Consider the following 23129-nt stretch of genomic DNA (forward strand, 5'->3'; position numbering starts at 1 on the left):
CCACAGTTAAAAGGCACTCCCTAGGAGCACACTAACCCCTTGCTCGCCCCTGATGTTAACCCGTTCCCTGCCAGTGTCATTTATACAGTAACTGCATATTTTTAGCACTGATCACTGTATTGGTGTCACTGGTCCCCAAAAAGTGTCACTATATCAGATTTGTCCGCCACAATCCCTCTTTATAGCGCAAAAAATAAAAACTGCAGAGGTGATAAAATACCACCAAAAGAAAGCTTTATTTGTGGGAAAAAATGGACATCGATTTTATTTGGGTACAACTTCGCACAGCCGTGCAACTGTCAGTTAAAGCAGTGCAGTGCCGTATCGCAAAAAATGGCCTGGTCATTAAGGGGGTAAAACCTTCCGAAGCTGAAGTGGTTAAACACGAGTCAGTCTACTCTGAAAATATTCCAATTTATTCCTCACCTGTGTCCTAGAGCGAGCATGCCTTTTTGATTTTATTTTTTTGAAGGTACAATTGGTACTCATAGATATCCTGATGAATTTAACTGCATAAACACACCACAGACACATCTGCAGGGTATCACAGTAGATACAACTGGTAGTTGTCTTCAAATAGGACAAATTGGACATAATGTATTGTAATACAGTGTGTGGTAAAATGTGAAAAATGCATGCACCTATGCCCCTAAGAGCATACAGTATACAAAATAGCACTAAAGGTTACCTTGGCCATTCATTGTTGCATAGAAAAATCTTTGTGGTTTGATATGTTTAGACAATTCCCATTTATTGGTTTCTTTCCAAACTTACCGATTTTTTATTTTTTTTTTCTATAGTGGTTGGCAGTGTCTGATGTATATAAAGGATAGACTGCAGATAAGAAAAAATGTAGCCAACATAAAGCTGAACTCCATGCACATACTGTATATAACCCCATTATTTAATCCAGGTATTCATTAAAAAGCAATTCATTGTTTTTACATATAGTATATATACTGTATATTGTGATACTCCTGTGCACTGCCACATTGTGGAATAGGGTTTTCATCCAGACAGGTCGAGGGGCAGCAGTGTGCTTGTTTCACACGGTAACCTGGTTTGATTTCTGGAGTTCAGAGACTTCATAGAGACATGGGAGCGACAAGGTTTCTAATCCTGGGTCCCGGGATTGTGAACAACCAGAACACTAGTTGAGTAGGTGTGTGCAGGGGTTATTTTAGAGACATAACTAGGGTTCAAGGCTTAATCCCAATTTACAGAGGAGGTCTCTCTCTGCCCAGGAGTCAGGAGGGCTGTGCCTAGGAGACCGGCAGGAAGTTGCTAGATGTATGCACATAGCTTGTGGGAGACAACTATATGGAAAATAGCAAAGGGCCTGAAATGTGAGGCCAGGGAAGCAGCTCTGCAAGTGCAAGTTAGGAGGCCGATTAATATTTGTTTTGTGGCTGAGTAATGCTAAAACAAATAAAACCCTATGATGGAAACTTGTATGATGTCTTGAACTTTGTTTTAATAAAAGTGAGCAAGAAAAGCCCTTCTAAAGAAGATTTAACAAGTTATTAAACCCAAAAGCAAACATTTATTGTGATAGATGTGATGGCTGCATTTGTTTTCTTTTTTCCTTTATTTTCACCTGGTGATCTGGTCAATAAGTCTGTTGTTTTTCAACAGAACAAGTTGTTCTGTAGATGTAGCAGTTACAGGGTTGAGACAAACCATTTTCTACTGACAAGGGTGCTTACAGTGATCAGCTTTTACTTTTTTCTATCGTTCATCGACAGACGCAGCTCCATTTCATTGCCATTGGGTTATGCTCCTCCAATCAGCAATAGGCACTAGGCAGGCAAAAAACTTTACCACACCCATAGGGGCTGTCCCTGCAGGCATAACCCCACACACTCTGCTTCAGATTACAGTTTGTTTCTGCCTAGTTTTAGGAATAGGACCTAGCTCCCTTCACAGTAAATAGGGAGTTTTTTATTATTTTGTGATTTTTTATTTTCACAAGTTAGTTCCTGGAGAACTACAAGCAACAGCCAGCTGTGGTTTCGGACTGGATAATCAAGATCCTTAAGGTCTCCCAGCCTGGCCAGCGTGAGCAGGTTATAGTCCAGAACTAGGCCTCGCCACGACAGTGCCCCGACAGATGGGGACGAGCATGCGAGTGAACCATCTGTTGGGGACGCGATCAACTTGGAACGCGGCGCACCCCCTGGCTGACACCACCCCCATCCCCGGTGGGAGGTGATCTCTTTCAGAGTGGCGCCCACCTGGTATTGTGGTATGGTGAGTAGTTGTCCCCCCAAAACCTCTAGCGGTCTCAGGGTGGACGTGGGCCCTATCCCTGGAATGGTCGGACCCTCAGTTCCCCTGGCCTCTTGGGAGGACTGGGCACAAACCCTTCCATTTTTTCCCCTACCCTGTGCAGGTTCCTACTGTGGGGGTTGGAAATATTGCGGTCACTGTGGCCCCTTTTTGATGGGGGTGGTTGGTCCGGGTGGGGTCCCTTTCTTGGGACCCTCCAATGCCTAATGTTCAGGGACCCCTTTTGGGGTCCTGGAGACCACATGGCGCGCGGTGGGGAGCGCCATTTTTCTGTGGATAAATGTGTTCTTTTTCCCATTGTATTACATGGGCAGCCATTTTCTGTTAGCTCCCCATAGGAATGCATGGGGCGGCCATTTTCCTTTGGTCCACGATCACTGGACAGAAGAGTGGCATGGCACTTTAATTCTAGCAAAGACACAGGCTGTTCTTTCCTTTTCCTGTGCAGATTAGTTTCAATTTAGTTTTCACAGAGCATGCTGGCAGCTCCTGAGGTAACGTTTTTCTGGGGTTCCCTGTGGGTTTTCCTTGTACACTCTGGTGTTAGATTGTACTAGCCTGGGATTTGGTAGCCCACTAAGATAGCGGTGAGATCGCGATTTGGCAACTCTTAAAGGGACAGTGCACTTTTTTCCTTACCAATGTAAAATGGAGTCCCAGAATAAAATTTCACCTACATACCTAGGTGCTGCTGCGGACCCTTCTGGGTCACAGTTACAGTCCTATATCACAGCATTTTTGCTAAGTCTGATGTCAAAAGTAGATTTTGTAATTGCAAGTGTTGCCAGCCGCAAACGCCCTCTGCCTTCGTCTCCATCAGCAGGGTCTTCTGACTCTGAGGCAGATATGGCCGCAGCAGGGGCACCCCACCCTGCAGGGTCAGTGTCTTCGCATTCTGTCGGTGAAGACGACCTGTCCTCATCAGCCGCATTGCAGAAACGCACCTTGGTGGAAGCCCTTATAGTTTCAGTGCGAGAAACTTTAAAATTAGCTGAGGAATCTACAGCGTCGGGTACACAGGTGTCTTTTGGCTCCCGCAAATCCCAGAAATCAGGCAAGATGTTCCCTTATCATGATATGTTTCATGCCATTGTTGATGAACAATGGTTGCGCATCAAGCACATGCTGGTGGTGCCTAAGTGTTTTAAACACTGTTACCCTATTGCAGATGCAGTATCCACTAGGTGGACTGTACCACCGAAGGGTCACCCGGTTTCCAGGCTAAACAAGTCTACGGTGGTTCCGGTGGAGGAATCACCGACTTTTGCGGACCCCGTGAATAGACAGGCAGAGTCCCTATCCCGCCATTTACAAGTGATAGCGGGTTCCATTTTGAAAACGACTTTTGTGAACATTCTGGTGTCACAGATGGTTACTGAATAGGTGAAGCTACTAAAAGCATACTTGGAAGCTGAACGTCTCCCCCCTGCGGTGCTTGAACTGATGGACCAGTTGGCTCAGCACTGGTGTGGCTACAAAGCTGGTCTGCTGACCAGGCTTCCAAAAAGGCCTTGACTGACCTCCTCTTTACAGGGGAAAGGTTGTTTGGATCCGCTCTGGATGAGTTGATCAAAGGTCTCATTGGGGGAAAGCGTACTCTTCTTCCTAAATCCTCTAAGAGTATGGCGCCACGTTCTAGACGGGGGCCTTCCTTCTCTGCTCATAAGCGGCTTTTTTGTACCTCCGGGTCGCAAGAAAAAGGTAAACTGTTCAGGTCTTCTAGGGGTTCCAAGAAGCCATGGTCGGAAACTGATCCGCTCAGGGTACAAGATCGAATTCTGGTCTCGACTTTCGGACAGGTTTTTCCCATCAAATCTTCACCTATCTCCATTCAGGTTAATGGACTTGCAAGGGGCGGTACACGATTTGCTATTGCAAGGGAGCGATTGTGCCGGGTTCAGGAACACTTTCAAGGGTTTTTTTTTTCCAAACCTATTCACCGTGCCCAGAAAGGAGGGCAAGGTGCGTCCCATCCTGGACCTCAAGTCCCTGAACCGCTTTGTGCGGGTACAGAAGTTTCGGATGGAATCCATCCGCTCGGTCTACATATATGTCACTACACCAGGGAGATTATATTTGGTCTCAATAGAAGGATGCATATCTACACATCCCTATCTACACTGGACATCAGCAGTTTCTTCGCTTGGCAGTAACAGAAGAGCATTATCAATTTGTGGCGTTACCCCTTGGTCTCTCCTCCGCCCCCAGGGTTTTTACCAAGGTACTAGCCCCAGTGTTGGCATTGCTGCGCCAACGGGGGATTGCGGTACTGGGGCACTTAGACAATCTGCTTTTGAGAGCGGACTCTCTTTCAGCCCTGCTGGGTGACCTAACACGATCGCTGTCCAAACCCTGCAGGAGTTTGGATGGACCATCAGTTTCAAGAAATCCACCCTGATACCTTCCTTGAGACTGGATTATCTGGGCCTGACTCTGGACTCTGCCTTGGCAAGGGTCTTTCTTTCCCTGGATAAGTTGCAAAATTGCAGGAGGCAATTTGGTTGCTGTTGGGAACCGATCTACCCTCTCTGAGAACCTGCATGCAGGCATTGGGTCTGATGGAATCAACCTTCAAGGCAGTTGTTTGCTCAGTTCCATACAAGACCTTTGCAAAAGGAGATTCTTGTCAATTGGAACAAGGATCCAAAGTCCTTGGTTACTGTGATTCGATTGAGCCACAGCACACAGTCTGCTCTGTTGTGGCTTCAGTCCCCAGCACTATGCCAGGGCAAGTCCCTCCTCCCGTTGTTTTGGACGGTGGTAACCACGGACACCAGCCTGTTAGGCTGGGGCAGGGTGCTGGGGAAGCTCTGTGCCCAGGGAACCTGGACAGTAGAGGAGTCCAAACTGTCAATAAATGTTTTGGAGCTCAGAGCGATAAAGCTTTGTCTGCGACAATGGACGACTCGTCTGCAAGATTGTCCGGTTTGGATTCAATTGGACAATGCCACGGCTGTGGCTTACATCAATCACCGGGGGTAACCAAGAATGTCTTGGCGGCCAAGGAGGTGGCTGAGATTCTGGCCTGGGCGGAACAGTTTGTTCCAGCTTATTCTGTGGTGCACACCCCAGCTGTGGAAAACTGGCAAGCTGATTACCTGAGTCGTCAGGTGTTGGACCAAGGGGAGTGGTCCCTACACCCGGAGGTGTTTCATCTCCTGTGTGTTCGGTGGGGGGCGCCCCGTCGATCTGTTTGCTTCTTGTCTCCACAAGAAGGTGCAGAGGTTTGTAGCCGGGTTTCGAGACCACGGACACACTGGTGGCCCCTTGGGGTCCGTATTGGCTGATTTATGCCTTCCCTTCGTTAACACTTCTGCCAAGGCTTCTACTCAGATGTGTAAAGAATTCTGGTCATTCTGGTGTCCCCAGACTGGCCTCGCCGGTCTTGGTAAGCAGACTTGGTAAGGTTGGTCACCGATGCTCCTTGGAGACTTCCTCTCAGGGAAGATCTGCTGCCTCAAGGCCCAATCTTCCATCCTGCTTTACAGTCCCTGGCTTTAACGGCATGGCTGTTGAAAGCCAGGTGTTGAGAGAGAGGTTTTTCTGACTCTGTGATTCCTACGCTATTGAAGGCTAGGAAGTCGACTTCCAGGAAGATATATCATCGTGCGTGGAAATCGTACATTTTATGGTGTGAATGGCTGAAGGTGCACCCTCGCTTTTTTTCCATTGCTAGGGTCTTGGCCTTTCTACAGAAAGGGGTTGGACAACGGTTGGCTTTGGGCAATATCATAGGCCAAGTTTCGGCTTTGGCTATATATTTCCAACGCCTATTAGCCACGCATGCCTTGATTCGTCCCCCCAGGACAGGATTTCATCCCACAATCTCAGCATACACTCTGTTTTTGCATCTATGGTTAATCTAACCATAGTCACTACATGTTCCCTTTGTTCATCTTCTGATCTATACTACATCTTGCTTTGGTCAGTGCCATAAAATATTTGACTTTACTAATTATCTATGTATACAATTTGTTGATATTGACATTTTATATTTATTTTTATTTTTCCATTTAGTTTTTTTTTTAATTACATTCAGTGTCTTTCCCCCCTTTTTCTCTTCTTGGTGGTCCCATCGGTCTTTGCCTGGCGCAACCGGGGGGTCTTGTTGGTAGGGGTAGGCTTGGGGGCAATGTGGCATTCCGTCCTCATTTGTCCTCTGCTCCTCTCCTGCTCGTTTTTCCTCCCAATATCTGTCAGTGCATGGGGGTGTTCCCCGCCATCCGGGTTTCTTTCTTCCCATGCCTGCCGTTCGGCGTCGGAAGCCGTCGAACGCATGACCCTGCCCCCTATCCTTCGGGGGCCATTGCCGTGTACTCCACTGCCTACAGGTCCTATTGACTACCACGTCACTCATGCCCAGTGGACTTTCCCGGTGGCGCATGTGCCGGCGTCTGGCGGCCATATAACTGAGCCGTTGTCTGTGCTCACTTGGATACCGGCCCTACACATCCTAATGATTCTATCTGGACCTTTTCACTGAATCCGCATCTGCAAGATAACTTTTCCTTTCGGTCATACTTTAATCTTACACCTGGGACTAGTCTCATTAATGCTGAGTGTGATAACACCCCTTTTCGACTGGTTATTTGTTACAGTGTTTGGATGTTCTGCAGCTCGCAGGCTTGGATTAACACTGCCTGGTGAACAATTTTGTACTAATATGTAGTCTATATAATTGTTACATATGACTTGGTCTCAACTGTTACAAATGACTGTATTCATTGTCCTTTTGTACATTTCTTTATTTGTACTGTACTCTTCATTACAGAAAAGCGGTATATGCACACGATTTCACATATTCACACCCCTGACGAAGGGTTTGTACTGAAACGTGTTGGATGCATTGGAAACCAGTGGAGCATCACTATTTTTATTGATCAGGATATGTTTTTATACCTTTTTTGTATAAATATATTTTTTCTTTATGTATGTACACATGTATACTTGTGATTTTAAAATGAATCATTAAATTTGTACCTTTTTATATATTCTTGTGGTGTTCTTTTGGCCTTAAAAATCCCATTACCCTTTTTCTTTGAGAACATTCAGGAGATTTCTCTGCTTTCATAGTCTCAGAAGGTTGCCTTTTTGGTGGCTATCACTTCTACTTAGAAATAATAAACTTATGCGTGATTTTGAGGTAAGCGATCAGATGGATCTTCCCAATCAAGAAAATAGATGTGGAACTCCTCCAAGCAAGCAGCTGATTCTGATAGTGTCACCACTGATCACAATGTAATTAAAAAATATAAAGATCAGCGCTCAACTTTTCAATAGGGGGACCACTTGATCTAATATAAATGTGTATAGAAAAGACGTGTCTTAAGAAAAATAATGAATGGTGGTCAAATTAATGAATGTGTCAATGAAAGTGTGTTCAAAATTTTGAATGTATAGAGTGATGATAGAATAAATAAATGTATACAATAATTCAAATAAACATCCAATCAAAAATACAATGCTGAGTGACTGTTCATGCAAACCAAAAACATGTGCGACTCTTATACGATCAAATAAATACAACTCATAAAAATGTTGAACATGAGTGACAGTGAAAAAAATAAAAACACCTAAATATAGCAATATTATGCTAAAAACGTGCTTCAACAGTCCACCCGTAGCTTTCTCAAAGCCCGTAGCTTTCTCTTTCCCCCTTTGAGAAAGCTACGGGTGTTCGTAGCGCAACGCGTCAGGGTAAGCCGTACCGACGTCACTTCCGGTCTTCGGCCGTGACCGGAAGCTTCGGATCGCACCGCATCGGCGGTTTGTGACACTATCTGCTTTGTTTTATCGACTGTAATGTGAGTAGCCTGCACTACTATTTTTTGTTAATAAACACTACCCTACGTTTCTGCACCATGAGAGCCTCTCTTTTTAAGTACCAACACAGGAACTAAGGCAGTTCTGAGCTTCCTATGCTGCGATATCTCCATTATTGTAGCCATTGCTGCTGGAGCACGCTGGGTTGTTAGCGAACAAGTTGAAAAGGGTTGCCAGGATTGTTATATATAACGCTCAATCTGAGTGTTGTGGAGGTGAGCGGCCACTGCACTCGGTGTCTGGATTGTATGCTCACCGGGATACACTCACCTTGCTGTGTTTGAAGAGCACTTTTTCACCTTTAGAGTTGATTGGAAAGATCACTATATACAGAAAGATTTTTTTTTTTTTTTTTTGGCACACTGCACTTTATTTACTTCATTTGGGACTGTCATCATGTATATTTTTTAAATTAATACATGCACTTTATGGACTGTTGAAGCACGTTTTTAGCATAATATTGCTATATTTAGGTGTTTTTATTTTTTTCACTGTCACTCATGTTCAACATTTTTATGAGTTGTATTTATTTGATCGTATAAGAGTCGCACATGTTTTTGGTTTGCATGAACAGTCACTCAGCATTGTATGTTTGATTGGATGTTTATTTGAATTATTGTATACATTTATTTATTCTATCATCACTCTATACATTCAAAATTTTGAACACACTTTCATTGACACATTCATTAATTTGACCACCATTCATTATTTTTCTTAAGACACGTCTTTTCTATACACATTTATATTAGATCAAGTGGTCCCCCTATTGAAAAGTTGAGCGCTGATCTTTATATTTTTTATCACTTCTACTTGCAGAGTATCTGAAATGGCGGGGTTGTCTTGCCGTCCACCTTATCTGGTGGTCCACAGAGATAAAGTGGTACTTCGACCTAATCAGCCTTTTCTTCCTAAAGTGGTTTCTGATTTTTGTTTGAATGAAGACATTGTGTTGCCTTCACTCTGTCCCAATCCTAAGCATTCTAAGGAAATTGCTTTGCATTCTTTGGATGTGGTTCAGGCGATTAGGGTTTACCTGGAGGCCACTGAGTCTTTTAGAAAATCAGACGGTCTTTTTGCCCTTACCAGGGAAAGGATTGGCTGCGTCTGCTGCAACCATATCCAGATGGATCAGGCAGGCGTTGGTTCAGGCTTATTCACTGTACGGTCAGGTTCCTCCTTTCCCTGTGAAGGCGCATTCTACTAGGGCGCTTAGTGCCTCTTGGGCTTTTTCGCCATCAAGCGTCTGTGAGACAAGCTTGCAAGACGGCAACTTGGTTGTCCGTGCATACTTTTACAAAGTTCTACAATGTAGATGTGTTGGCATCTTCGGCTGCCTCTTTTTGGCCGCAAGGTTTTGCAGGCTGCTGTTTAAAGAGAATCTTTTTTGTTCTCTTTGAGGGTGTATGTTTTTTTCTGGGTGAGCTCCGGTTTTTCCTGGTTGAGCTCCTTTTTTACCTGGTTGGCTAATTTTAGCCTTTGGGGAATTATGTTCTTCTTTGCATTGTTTTCCCACCCCTCATGACAATACTGCTTTGGGACATCCCAATGGTAATGAAGATATTGAGCTGCGTCTGTTGGTGAACGATAGAGAAAACTGGATTTTTGTAAGAACTTACCGTAAAATCTATTTCTCTGAAGTTCATCGACAGACACAGCACCCGCCCCTTTATTTTGAGTGTATGGGGTTTTTTGTCTATTAAACACTGCTTGCAACGAAACTGCAATCTGAAGCAGAGTGTGTGGGGTTATGCCCGCAGGGACAGCCCCCATGGGCGTGGTAACGTTTTTTTCCTGCCTAGTGCCTATTCCTGATTAGAGGAGCATAACCCAATGGTAATGAAGATATGGAGCTGCGTCTGTCGAACTTCAGAGAAAAGGATTTTATGATAAATTCTTACAAAATCCCAGTTATTTATACACGACATTTTTGCCAAAAGGAAACTGTTGCCATAACTGCTTTTAAAATGATAGCTAGAGTTTGGCTTCAATTTTATTGTATCTAAATTTGCTAGTGCATCTAACACCCCCCTCCCCCAGAAATAACAATGCTGTCCAAAGGTGCCCCTGTGCTCTTTCATGTAGAGTGGAGGAACTCAAATACAGATATGTTACTGGCCAGATTACCAAGTGAAAACAGTGGGGGAGGCTTAAAGTCTTGTTTTTTTTGTTTTTTTTTTTTTTTTAAATAACGAACATGTTATACTTACCTTCTCTGTGCAGTTGGTTTTACAAAAAGTGGCCTAGATCCTCCTCTTCTCAGGTCCCCCTTCTGATCTCCTGGCCCCTCCCTCCTATTGAGTGCCCCCACAGCAAGCAGCTTTCTGTGGGGGAACCTGAGCCAAATCACAGCTCCCTGTGTCCCTTCAGACATGCAGCAGTGGCCCAGCCCCACCCCCTTTCTTTCCTGATTGGCTGACTAACTTTGACAGCAATGGGAGCCAATTGTGCCGTGCTGCTGTCTCAGCCATGAGGAGGGGAGTCCTGGGCAGCTGAGAAACTCCTGCAACATCACTGGATAAAGATGGGCTCAGGTAAGTGGTTCCCCCCTGCATCTCCCCCCCCCCCTTCTGTGGGTAGTCCTGCGGGCTGGGGGTTTTCAATCTGGTAGGTATGGGGTGCTGAACCTGCACTTAGGAGGGCCTGTGGCTGACGGTGTAGACATCTCCCTGTGAGGGTGGGGCTCTGCCTTGCTTAGGGTCACTTTGTTCAGGCTTCCCGATCCCTCAGCGACATGGTGGACTCCAGGGATGGATGACATTGTCCCTGTGAGCCTTGTGGTGCGCTCTGCTGTAATTTTTTTTGTGGTCTGGTCTACGGGACATCGGCCATGTTTTTGGGGCCTTTTTTTTTCCCCGAGCGGCCATGCTTTTGTGGTCCGGCAGCCATTTTTTGTTGGTCTAGCATTCACTGGAGCAACGGCCATGCTATTGGAGTCATGCAGCGGCAGATGTGCCTTATAGGCACATCCTCTATCCCCTTATGTGGATTCCCTGGTTTCCTTCCCTATCTGGACGCTACACCTGGGTCTCTGGCTCTTCTGGTGCTTGGCGACTAGCGCTCCTCAGGTGGCAGTGGTGTGTCCTGGTTGGGGGAGTTCCTCTCTCTGCTGTGGTTGCAGGGTCTACAGGCTCTGAGTATCTCGGCTGTAGTGTGGGATGTACAGGCTCTAAGTAGGTGGGTTCCCTGGCAGTGCCAAATGCTTTTTTTGCAGGGAGGGGGGGTTCTCACTTATTCCTATGGAGTCTCAGGAGCATGTTTCACCACCTGACCCCCTCTTGCAGTCAGCAGGTCCCTCGGGGTCCCAGCCTTCCATTAATGCACTGACGGCGGTCCTGGAATACTTTGTTTCCCGGGTGGAGGTGGCTTTTTGGTGGAAGGCTAGCAGGAAGTGCCCTCTGCCCTCTCCTGCTTCATCTGTCTTGTCACATACTGAATCTGGCTCTGTTTATGAGGACGTGGCCCACCCTGCAGGGCTTGACGGCAGGCTCCCTGGTCTATCAGATAGTGAGGATGACTTCTCTACAGCTGCAGCGGCGCACAAGAAGGCGCTGGTGGACGCGCTTGTTACCTCTGTGCGTGAGATTTTAAAGATGGAGGATACAGCTGGGGCGGCTGTGGTTGTGGGCAAAGAGTTTCCTTATCCCTCCTATATTGACTAATTTTTTCTACAAAGATTGGGAGCACCCAAAACATCCCTTTGTGGTCCCTAAACATTTTGCAGTGCGGTATCCCTTTGAGGAATCTCTGAGGAATTCTGAAGAAGTGGACCGTTCCACCAGTGGTAGACTCGCCTGTTTCCAGGTTGAATAAAGCAACAATGATTCCGGTAGAGTAATCCCTGGCTTTAAAACACTTGGCTGACAGGAGAGCAGAGTCTGTGGCCCGCAACATATTTACTATTGCTGGTTTGGCTTTGTGACCGATCCTGGCAACTGCCCTGGTGTCTCAAACACTAACAGAATGATCAAAACTTGCGTTAAACTGGCGGATCAGTTGGTCTAGGGGCTGGAATTTGTTTGCAATGCATCTCTGGATGCGGCTCCTTTGCTTTCCAAGCTCTGTTTTGGAGGTGGTGCTTTGGCGAGTTTTGTGGCTTAAGTGTTGGTCTGCGGACCAAACCTCCAAAAAGGCTCTCACTGATTTGCCTTTTCAAGGGAAATCTGTTTGGGGCTACTCTGGATGACATCATTAGGAGTCTCACGAGGGGGAAAGAGTACTTTCCTTCCACAGTCTTGTAAGGGGAAGGAGCCTCGTCGTAGACACGGTCCTTATCTTTTTTTGTTCCCCAGGGGCTGCTGACAAGGGTAACAAATCTTTCAAGCCCTCAACGGGAGCAAGCTGAGAGCGGGTTTCTCTAGACCTGCAGACAAGGCCTCCTCCGCATGAAGGTTCCCCCCACCCATGTTTGAGGTGGGAGGGGGTTGGCTTTGCTGGTTTCCAGCTCCATGGACCTCCTTAGTGAACAACAAATGAGTGCACGAAGTAATTCTTTCCGGATACAAGATAGTTCCGATCTTACCTTCCGAAGAGGTTCTTTCCCTCCAATGTGTGTCTGTTCTCGGATCGACTGCAAGCACATTTTTGGGGCAGTGCAAGACCTGTTGCTTTAGAGAGTGATTGATTGTCCTGGGTCCGGTATCGGAACGGTTTCAAGGTTTTTATTCAAACCTGTTTGCATTCCCAAAAAAGGAGGGCAAAGTTTGTCCGATCCTGGACCCCAAGGCCTTATACCGTTTTTTACAGGTACAGAAATTCAAAATAGGGTCCATTCAAATGGTGGTGGCATACCTACATCAGGGAACTTCTTAGCCTCTATTAACATCAAAGATGCTTACTTGCACTTTCCAATATATCCCCAACAACAGTGTTTTCTCCATTTTTTGCTTTGGGAGATTAGTTTGTGGCATTACCCTTTGGTCTCTCTTCATTCCTCGGGTCTTCATAAAGGTGTTGGCCCCAGTCTAGGCGTTGCTGGTTCAGCAGGGGAATTTCTGTGCCGGGCTACTTGGACGACCTCCTCTTGCGAGCAGAGTCCTCGCCTGCATTGATGGACTACGTCGAGATCACTATCCAGATCTTGAAGGAGTTTGGTTGCCTTCTGAAATACCAGAAGTCTGCCCTGATCCCTTCAAGGAAATTGGATTACTTGGGTCTGACTCAGGAATCCGCCCTGGTCAGAGTGTTTCTTCCTCTGGACAAACTCCAGAAGTTGCATTCTGTGACTCAGCTCTTGCTTGCATGCTAGTGCCTGGCCTGATGGTGTTTACCTTCGAGGCAGTCCCATTTGCACAGTTTCATATGAGGTTCCTTCAGACGGAGATCCTGGTAAAAGGGGACAAGTGTCCCAAATCTCTGGACAATCAGATTCGTCTGAGCCGGGAAACCAGGGATTCTTTGGTCTGGTGGCTTCGTTCTCCGGCCTTTGGCAGGGCAAGTTTTTCTCCCCTTGTATAAGACACTGTGTTGCTCCAGGACAAAAAGCCTCCATTCAAAGTTCAGCCTCAGAGAGGAAAATTCAGGAGCACGCCCTGGTTGCAACAGAAGCATATGGAAGAAATGGACTGGATGGAGCACTCCAAAAAATTAGTCCTTTATTGAAGAAACAAAAATGCAGAAATACATGAAGGATGATCATACCACAGCGGAGATGACACTGGCAGCTAATGCGTTTCGCACCCAAAGCTATGACTAAGCACCAGCTTGGGTGCGAAATGCGTTAGCTGCCAGTGTCATCATCTCCGCTGTGGTATGATCATCCTTCATGTATTTCTGCATTTTTGTTTCTTCAATAAAGGACTAATTTTTTGGAGTGCTGCCATCCAGTCCATTTCTTCCATTTGTATTGGACAGTGGTCACGACAGATGCCAGCCTGTCCGGGTGGGGAGGTATCCTGGGGCTATGCTCAGCACAGAGTTGTTGGATGCTGGAAGAATATATACTAGTGATTAATGTCTTGGCACTTCACAAATAAAGGTAAAATTCCCTTTGTTTGTTTCATGTGTGGAGCCCTTCCATGTGTTCTTTGCTATGAAGGCCAGTAATAGGTGGGGACAGTGGCCATTTTGTTTGTTGTCAATGTGTACTGGTGAGTGGACATACTGGATGCCTTTGCTGTAATACTATCAGCTGGGCTTCCATTATGCCCCCAATTACCTTTCAGAGGAGGGATGGGCCACCTCCAGGCTCACCTGCCCATATCTATCCATTCGCTTGCATGTGCTTCCACTGTGAAGGCTCTTATAAATTCATTAGAGTGGGACTGCAGGTAATACAGAGAGCCGTGGAGTGGCCCTGCAGCTTTCACATGCGTTTGCAAATGTGTGTTAACTAAACCCCTGTTTTGACGCAAACTGTTAGACAGGTTAATTTGGTTGGTAAGCAGACTGGCTAGCAGATTGAACTGGGAATTTTACCTTTGTTTGTTTCATGTGTGGAGCCCTTCCATGTGTTCTTTGCTATGAAGGCCAGTAATAGGTGGGGGCAGTGGCCATTTTGTTTGACTCCACAAATCTGGCCTTTAAGGAAAAGTGGCAAGAAGAAAGCCATTGTTGAAAGAAAGCCATAAGAAGTCCCATTTGCAGTTTGCGAAAAGCCATGTGGGGGACACCGTAAACATGTGGAAAAAGGTGTTCTGGTCAGATGAGACCAAAATTTAACTTTTTGGATTTAAAGCTAAACGCTGTGTGGCGGAAACTAACACTGCACATAACCCTGAATGCACCATGCCACCATTCTATGTGGTGACAGCATCATGTTGTGGGGATGCTTTTCTTCAGCAGGGACAGGGAAGCTGGTCAGAGTTGATGGGAAGATGTAGGGAGCCAAATACAGGGCAATATTTAAAGAAAACCTGCTAGTCTGGGGCGTAGGTTCATCTTCCAGCAGGACAATGACCCTAAACATACAGCTAGAGCTACAATAGAATTGTTTAGATCAAAGCATATTCATGTGTTAGAATGGCCCAGTCAAAGTCCAGACCTACAGTATCTCACAAAAGTGAGTACACCCCTCACATTTTTAAAAATATTTTATTATATCTTTTCACGTGACAACACTGACTAAATGACACTTTGCTACAATGTGAAGTAGTAAGTATTCAGCTTGTGTAACAGTGTAAATTTGCTGTCCCCTCAAAAGAACTCAACACACAGCCATTATTGTCTAAACCGCTGGTAACAAAAGTGAGTACACCCCTGAGTTAAAATGTCTAAATTGGGCCCAATTAGCCATTTTCCTTCTCCGGTGTCATGTGACTCGTTAGTGTTACAAGGTCTCAGGTGTGAATGGGGAGCAGGTGTGTTAAATTTGGTGTTATCGCTCTCTCTCTCATACTGGTCACTTGAAGTTCAACATGGCACCTCATGGCAAAGAACTCTCTGAGGATCTGAAAAAAAAGAAAGAATTGTTGCTCTACAGATGGCCTAGGCTATAAGAAGATTGCCAAGACACTGAAACTGAGCTGCAGCGGTTTAACAGGACAGGTTCCTCTCAGAACAGGCCTCGCCATGGTCCACCAAATGAGTTGAGTGCATGCGCTCAGCGTCATATCCAGAGGTTGTTTTTGGGAAGTAGACGTATGAGTGCTGCCAGCATTGCTGCAGAGGTTGAAGGTGTGGGGGGTCAGCCTGTCAGTGCTAAGACCATACACCGCACACTGCATCAAATTGGTCTGCATGGCTGTCGTCCCAGAAGGAAGCCTCTTTTAAAGATGATGCACAAGAAAGTCCGCAAAAAGTTTGCTGAAGACAATCAGACTAAGGACATGGATTACTGGAACCATGTTCTGTGGTCTGATGAGACCAAGATAAACTTATTTGGTTCAGATGGTGCCAAGCGTGTGTGGCGGCAACCATGTGAGGAGTACAAACACAAGTGTGTCCTGCCTACAGTCAAGCATGAAGGTGGGAGTGTCATGGTTTAGGGCTGCATGAGTGAAGCCGGCACTGGGGAGCTACAGTTCATTGAGGGAACCATGAATGCCAACATGTACTGTGACATACTGAAGCAGAGCATGATCCCCCTCCCTTCAGAGACTGGGCCACAGGGTAGGTTTCCAACAGAACGACCCCAAACACACCTCCAACGTGACCACTGCCTTGCTAAAGAAGCTGAGGGTAAAGGTGATGGACTGGCCAAGCATGTCTCCAGACCTAAACCCTATTGAGCATCTGTGGGGCATCCTCAAACGCAAAGTGGAGGAGTGCAATGTCTCGAACATCCACCAGCTCCAGGATGTCATCATGGAGGAGTGGAAGAGGACTCCAGTGGCAACCTGTGAAGCTCTGGTGAACTTCATGCCCAAGAGGGTTAAGGCAGTGCTGGAAAATAATAGTGGCCACTCAAAATATTGTCACTTTGTGCCCAATTTGCACATTGTCACTTAGTAGTGTACTCAGTTTTGTTGCCAGCTGTTTAGACATTAATGGCTGTGTGTTGAGTTATTTTTAGGGGACAGCAAACTTACACTGTTATACAAGCTGTACACTCACTACTTTACATTGTAGCAAAGTGTCATTTCTTCAGTGTTGTCATATGAAAAGATATAATAAAAATATTTACAAAAACTGAGGGCTGTACTCAAATCTGTGACAAGTCTTGAAAATAGTTGTTCACATATGCTCCATTCAATCTGACAGAGCTTGAGCTATTTTGCAAAGAAGAATGGGCAAAAATTGTACTCTCTAGATGCGCAAAGCTGGTAGAGACATACCCAAAAAGACTTGCAGCTGTAATTTCAGCGAAAGGTGGTTATACAAAGTATTGACTCAGGGGGGGCTGAATACAAATGCAATCCACACTTTTCAGATATTTATGTGTAAAAAAAAAATTTGAAAACCATTTATCATTTTTCTTAAACTTCACAATTATGTGCCACTTTGTGTTGGTCTATCACATGAAATTGCAATAAAATACATTTACGTTTTTTCGTTGTAACATGACAAAAAGTGGCCAAAATTTCAAGGGGTATGAATACTTCTTCAAAGCACTGTACATATATATTTATTAGCTTCCTATTGGCCTCTGTACCACAGAGGGAGGAACAGCACTCGGAGGCAATTCTGTCCTTTAACACTTTGAAAGTTTGAACGTGGAGGAGAGCAGGATTATGGCTTCACTAGTGTTCCAGTTCTCTTTCATTTATAAACTGGCTGTGCTGTCCGGCAGGGGTGCCAAGTTCACAAGAATGGCTTTACTTAACTAGAACTTTAAAATAATTCTGCATTCATGCATTCCAACCATGTCTTTAGCTTAAACAATGCAATAAGTACACAACATCCAAGCAAGCAATACATCTTACCTTTTTTGTCTTTCTGTTTGGCTACCATGTAGCATGGCTCTTTTCTATATTTTTGTTTTTCCTTTGTGCCAAGCCAGCCGTCAATATTCATTCCATTGCTTGCACTTTCAGGCCATTGTCGTATTTGAAGAGCAAGAACCAGATCCACCGATATATTTTCAGGTACATTAGGAATAGTCAGAGTGATTGCAGGGCTTGAAGGGTCTTTCCTCTCTAAGGAGGCTGGTTTACCTGTTGTGAAGACAGAGCTATTTGTACTTGTGAAGTGCTATCAAGTAGTCACATTAATGAACCCCCTAATAATTAATAACCCCTCAGATTCTGCTATCATCAGTTTTGTTCTGCCTAGTGCTAGAAATAGGACCTATCTCCCTGCTGGGACTTCGGTCTTAGCTGTAACTGGGAAAGTTTTGTGATATTTTTTTTTTTTATTTAGTTAGTTCCCAATGACCAAGATCCAGAGGAACTGCAAGCAACAGCCGGCTGCGGTTTCGCACTGGATAATCTAGATTCTTAAGGTCTCCCAGCCTGGCCAGTGAGAGCAGGTTATAGTCCAGAACTAGGCCTCGCCACAACAGTGATCTGATGGATGGGGACGAGCCTGCGAGTGGACAGTCTCTCTGGGACGCATCGACCTGGAACACCCTGAGTCGTAGCTTCCCCTTGGCTGACAGCACCCCCATCCCGGGTGGGAGGTGATCTGTTTCGGAGTGGTGCCCACCTGGTACTGTGGTATGGTGAGTAAAATTGTCCCCCCAAACACCCTTGGCGGTCATGGGGTGGGCGTGGGCCCCTCCCTGGAATGGTTGGACCTTAGGGGCTCCCTCAGTTCCCTGGAACCCTGGAGGACTAATCTGGTGTACCCCTTGGCATTCCCCTACTCCTAGCAGGTTTTACCTTGGGAGGGGCAGTAATAATGCGGCTGTTATAGCTCTTAACCACTTAAGCCCCGGAAGATTTTACCCCCTTCCTGACCAAGGGGTATTTTGCGATTCGGCACTGCGTGACTTTAACGGACAATTGCGCGGTCGTGCGACGCTGTACCTAAACGAATTTGACGTCCTTTTTTTCCGAAAAACAGAGCTTTCTTTTGGTGGTATTTGATCACCTGGGCGATTTTTTTTATCATGCACTATAAACAAAAAAAGAGCGACAATTTTCCAAAAATAACAATATTTTTCAAATTTTTTTATATGAAATTCCCCAAAAAAATGTAAAAATCAAAATTTTTAAAATTTTCGGCTAATTTGTTTTATGCTACATATGTTTGGAAAAAAAAAATCACAAAAAGCGTATTTTGATTGGTTTGCGAAAAAGTTATCGCGTTTACTAACAAAGGGAAGGATTTTTGTCATTTTTGTTTTTTTTTTTTAACGTGTAATGGCGACGATCTGCGATTTTTTTTTTTTTTTTTTGTGGGACTGTGACATTGGGGCGGACAGATCGGACCCTGGACTGACATTTTTGACACTTTTGGGGTTACCAGTGACATTTCTACACTAATCAGTGCTATACATATGCACTGTTACTGTAAAATGACACTGGTAGTGAATGGGTTAAATTTTTTTGAGAGGGAGGGGTGGTGTGTGTCCCTAGGGGCGTGATTCTTACTGTGATTGGCTGTGGCTTGAGCTGTAGGAACAGTGATCAAGGTCCTACATAGTAGAACCGTATGATCACTGTTTCTACACAGGGGAGAATGACAGGCGGCTTGTTTACATCAGCTGCCTGCCTTTCTCCCTCTTCACCCGACGATCGCAAGTGACCAGCGGACATCGGGTCCGCCAGTCACACGCGCGGGGGAGTCCGTGACCGCGCGGGAGCGTGCCTCCGGCGGCGCGCGCTTGCTTCCCAGAGCCTCACAGGCTAGTGACGTACCCATACGTCACTTTGCCTGTGAGGGGCTGACCGCCGCTGTATATGTACTTGCGGGGGTCGGCAAGTGGTTAATTGAGGTGGGTGGATTGTCCTGGGTGGGTCCCTGGATAGGGACCTTTAGATGCCTATTGTTCTGGGACCCCTTTGGGGGGTCCTGGAAACCGCATGCGTGCCGTGGGGACCACCATTTTGCTGTGGTTCATGTTCTCTGTGTTCCCATTAGTTTGCATAAGCAGCCATTTTTTATAATTCCCCATTGAGAATGTATGAGCGGCCATTTTCTTGAGGTCCGTGGGATGGACAGGCATGCAGCATTGCTTTATAATGATAGCAAAGACATGCTGGTAGGTTAATTGGATCCTGTATAAAAAAAATGGCCCTACTATGTATGTATGAATGTGAGTTAGGGACCTTAGATTGTAAGCTCCTTGAGGGCAGGGACTGATGTGAATGTGTAATGTATATGTAAAGCGCTGCGTAAATTGACAGCGCTATATAAGAACCTGAAATAATAATAATAATAGAGGCAGAGCTTCTTCCTGTGCCGACAGTGTTAGTTTAATTTTTACACTGATCAGGCTGGATGCTTCTCTGTGGTCTGGTAATGTTCCTGGGTTTCCCTGTTGGTTTTTTCCTCTTCTGCTCTTTATCTGCTATTACATATTTTTCCGGGATTGTGAATCCGCAGTAATAGCAGTGGGACCGCGGTTTTTCATGGTCTTAAAGCGGAGTTCCGGGCACAGAATCGTGCCTGTAGATTTCAAGGCATCCGCTTCCTTATCCTTTCCTGTGCCCGACTTGGATATTCCCGGCCTTTTTTTTTTGTCCTTACCTTTTTTAGAGAGGATAATATACTCACCTTTCCATCGACTTCCTCCTTCCTCGGCCACGGCCCGCGCCATCACTTCCTGTCCCGCAATGCGTCCTGGGAGCTCTTACTCATGGCTCCCAGGATGCAATGGGCAGTGACGAAGGCGGCCGGCCGCTCCTCTCATCGCGTTATTTCAAAACAGGAAATGACACGATGTTAGGAGGAGCACAGTGCGGACGGCGATGCCGATCGCATAGTACTGGGCATGCGCGAGATTTTGCGCTGGATTCACCGGCCTCCGCCCACTAGAACCAGGGAGAAGGGAAGACATTTCCCCACAACGGACTCGGCGATCCAGGACAAAGATGGCGGCGCTCATCACAAATTTTATAAAGTAAGATTTTATGCTTGCAAACCGATTATTTCAATGTATGAAACAGAATTAGCGGATGTATAGAGGTATAAAGGTCACTGTTTGGGGGACATTAAAAAAAAAAAAAAAACGATTCTGTGCCCGGAACTCCGCTTTAAAGGGACATTACACATACATTTTTTTTTATTTGAGCAATGGAGTCCCAGGATAAAAATTCACCTGCAGACCCCCTGGAAGCCACTGTCACTGTCGTAGCCAGAAATTGCAGTTTTTTTTGCAAAGCCTGATGTCAAAAGTGGATTTTGTCATTTCTGGTGCTGCCAGCCGCAAACGCCCTCCGCCCTCACCTCCATCGGCAGGGTCTTCGGATTTAGAGACCATGTTTCACACTATTGGGGATGAACAATGGCGATACATTAAGCACATGTTGGTAGTGCCTAAGCATTTTGCACACCGTTATCCTTTTGCGGAGGCGGTGTCCAATAGGTGGACTGTACAACTGAAAGTGGATTCTCCGGTGGCCAGGTTAAATTAAGCGATTCTGGTACCGGTGGAAGAGTCTCCAACCTTTCCGGATCCCGTGAATAGAAGGGTGGAATCCTTGTCCCACCATTTACATGTGGTAGTAGGTAACATGTTAAAGGCAACCTTTGTGAATGTTTTAGTAGCACAGACTGCTACTGAATTGGTGAAGTTACTGAAAAGTAATTTGGAAACGGCACGGCTTCCCCCCTGCGGTACTGAAATTCATAGACCAGTTGACCCAAGCCCTGGTGTTCATGTGTGATACGTCCCTGTACTCAGCTTTGTTGGTGGCCAGGACATCAGCAGTGGGGATTGCTATTGAGGGCATGGTATGGCTGAAATGCTGGTCGGTTGACCAAGCTTCTAAGAAGGCTGAGACTGATTTTCCTTTTATAGGGGAGAGGCTGTTTGGATCCTCTCTGGACGAGTTGATCAAAGGTATCACGGGGGGTAAGAGCCCTAATCTACCCCAATCCTCTAAGGGCAAGGCACCACGTACTAGGCGGGGGCCTCCCTTTATTGCTCACAAACGTCTTTTACGTGCCTCGGGGTCGTAAGAAAAAGGTAAACCGTTTAGATCTTCTGGGGGTTCCAAGAAGCTATGGTCGGGAAAATCTAAGTCCGGGCAATCTGGACCTGCAGACAAGTCCTCGGCTGCATGAAGGGGCGCCCTCACCCGAGTTCGGGGTGGGGGGGACGTCTTCGATTCTTTCAGGAACCCTGTACCTCCTTGATTCAGGACTAATGGGTTCACGAACTGATCGAATTCCGGTCTCATCCTTCAGACAGGTTCTTCCCATCCAATCTCCAATTATCCCCAGTCCGGTTAAGGGACTTGCGAGGGGCGGTACATGACTTGCTGTCACAAGGAGTGATTGTGCCAGCTCCCACTCAGGAACGTTTTCAGGGATTTTATTCAAACCTGTTCGCCGTGCCCAGAAAAGAAGGCAAGGTGTGTCCCATCCTGGATCTCAAGGCCCGACCATGTCTTCTTGGAACCCCCAGAAGACCTAAATGGCTTAGATCCATTCTACTGCATGCCGGAGGCACGAAAGGGCCACCTGTAGACTGTAAAATAAGGCCCCTGTCTATTACGGGGTGATGTGCCCTTGGCAGATTGAGGAAGAAGAGTACTGTTCCCGTCTATGAGTCCTTTGATTAATTCATCCAATGAGGAACCAAACAGTCTCCTGTAAAGCGGAGATCTGATAGAGCCTTTTTTGAAGCCTGATTGGCAGACCAGCTATTTAGCCACACCATGCGTCTAATAGCAGGCTAATCCAGACCTGCAGACAAGTCCCTGTCTGCATGAAGGGACGCCCTCACCCATATCTGGGGTGGGGGACGTCTTTGCTTCTTTCTGGAACCATGGACTTCCTTGATTCAGGACAAATGGGTCCACAAACTGATCCGATCTGATTACAAGATTGAATTCTGGTCTCGACTGTCAGACAGGTTCTTCCCATCCAATCTACGCCTATTTCCAGATCAGTTAAGGGATCTACAAGAGGCGGTACAAGATCTGCTGTCACAAGGGGTGATTGTGTCGGTTCCCTCTTGGGTACGTTTTCAGGGGTTCTATTCAAACCTGTTCACTGTGGCCAGGAAAGAAAGGAAAAGTGCGTCCAATCCTGGACCTCAAGGCTCTGAACCACTTTGTGCAGGTACAGAAGTTTTGAATGGAGTCCATTTGCACGTTAGTGGCGTCCCTACACCAAGGAAACTTTTTGGCCTCCATCGATATCAAGGACGCATATCTACACATCCCTATTTATGCTGTAAGAGAGGAGCATTATCAATTTGTGGCGTTACCCTTTGGTCTCGCCTCCGCCCCCAGGGTCTTCACCAAAGTGTTGGCTCTGGTATTGGCATTACTGCGACAATGGGGGATTGCGGTACTGGGGTACCTGGACGCTCTCCTCTTAAGAGCAGACTCACATTCAGTCCTTTTTGGTGACTTGACAATCACTGTATGGACTCTGCAAGAATTTGGTTGGAACATAAATTTAAAAAAATCTGCCCTAGTACCATCCTCAAAACTGGATTATCTCAGCCTGACTGTGGACTCCGCTTCGGCGAGGGTTTTCCTTCCCTTGGATAAGCTGCAAAAGTTGCAGGGGGTGATTCG

The 23129-nt window shown here is 46.0% G+C and overlaps 1 protein-coding gene across 1 annotated transcript in view; it reads right to left on the bottom strand.

Annotated features, from left to right (window-relative positions):
- LOC309549559 (cyclic GMP-AMP synthase-like) overlaps positions 1 to 23129 on the bottom strand; it is a 65491-nt gene that overhangs the window by 33615 nt on the left and 8747 nt on the right. The window contains exon 4 of the mRNA XM_082249919.1: positions 17415 to 17645. Within this exon, the coding sequence (XP_082106045.1) occupies positions 17415 to 17645 (231 nt within the window). The remainder of the gene's footprint in view (positions 1 to 17414; positions 17646 to 23129) is intronic.

This window comes from Pelophylax lessonae (assembly GCF_965119305.1).
Source record: "Pelophylax lessonae genome assembly, chromosome: 3".
Classification (NCBI taxonomy): domain Eukaryota; kingdom Metazoa; phylum Chordata; class Amphibia; order Anura; family Ranidae; genus Pelophylax; species Pelophylax lessonae.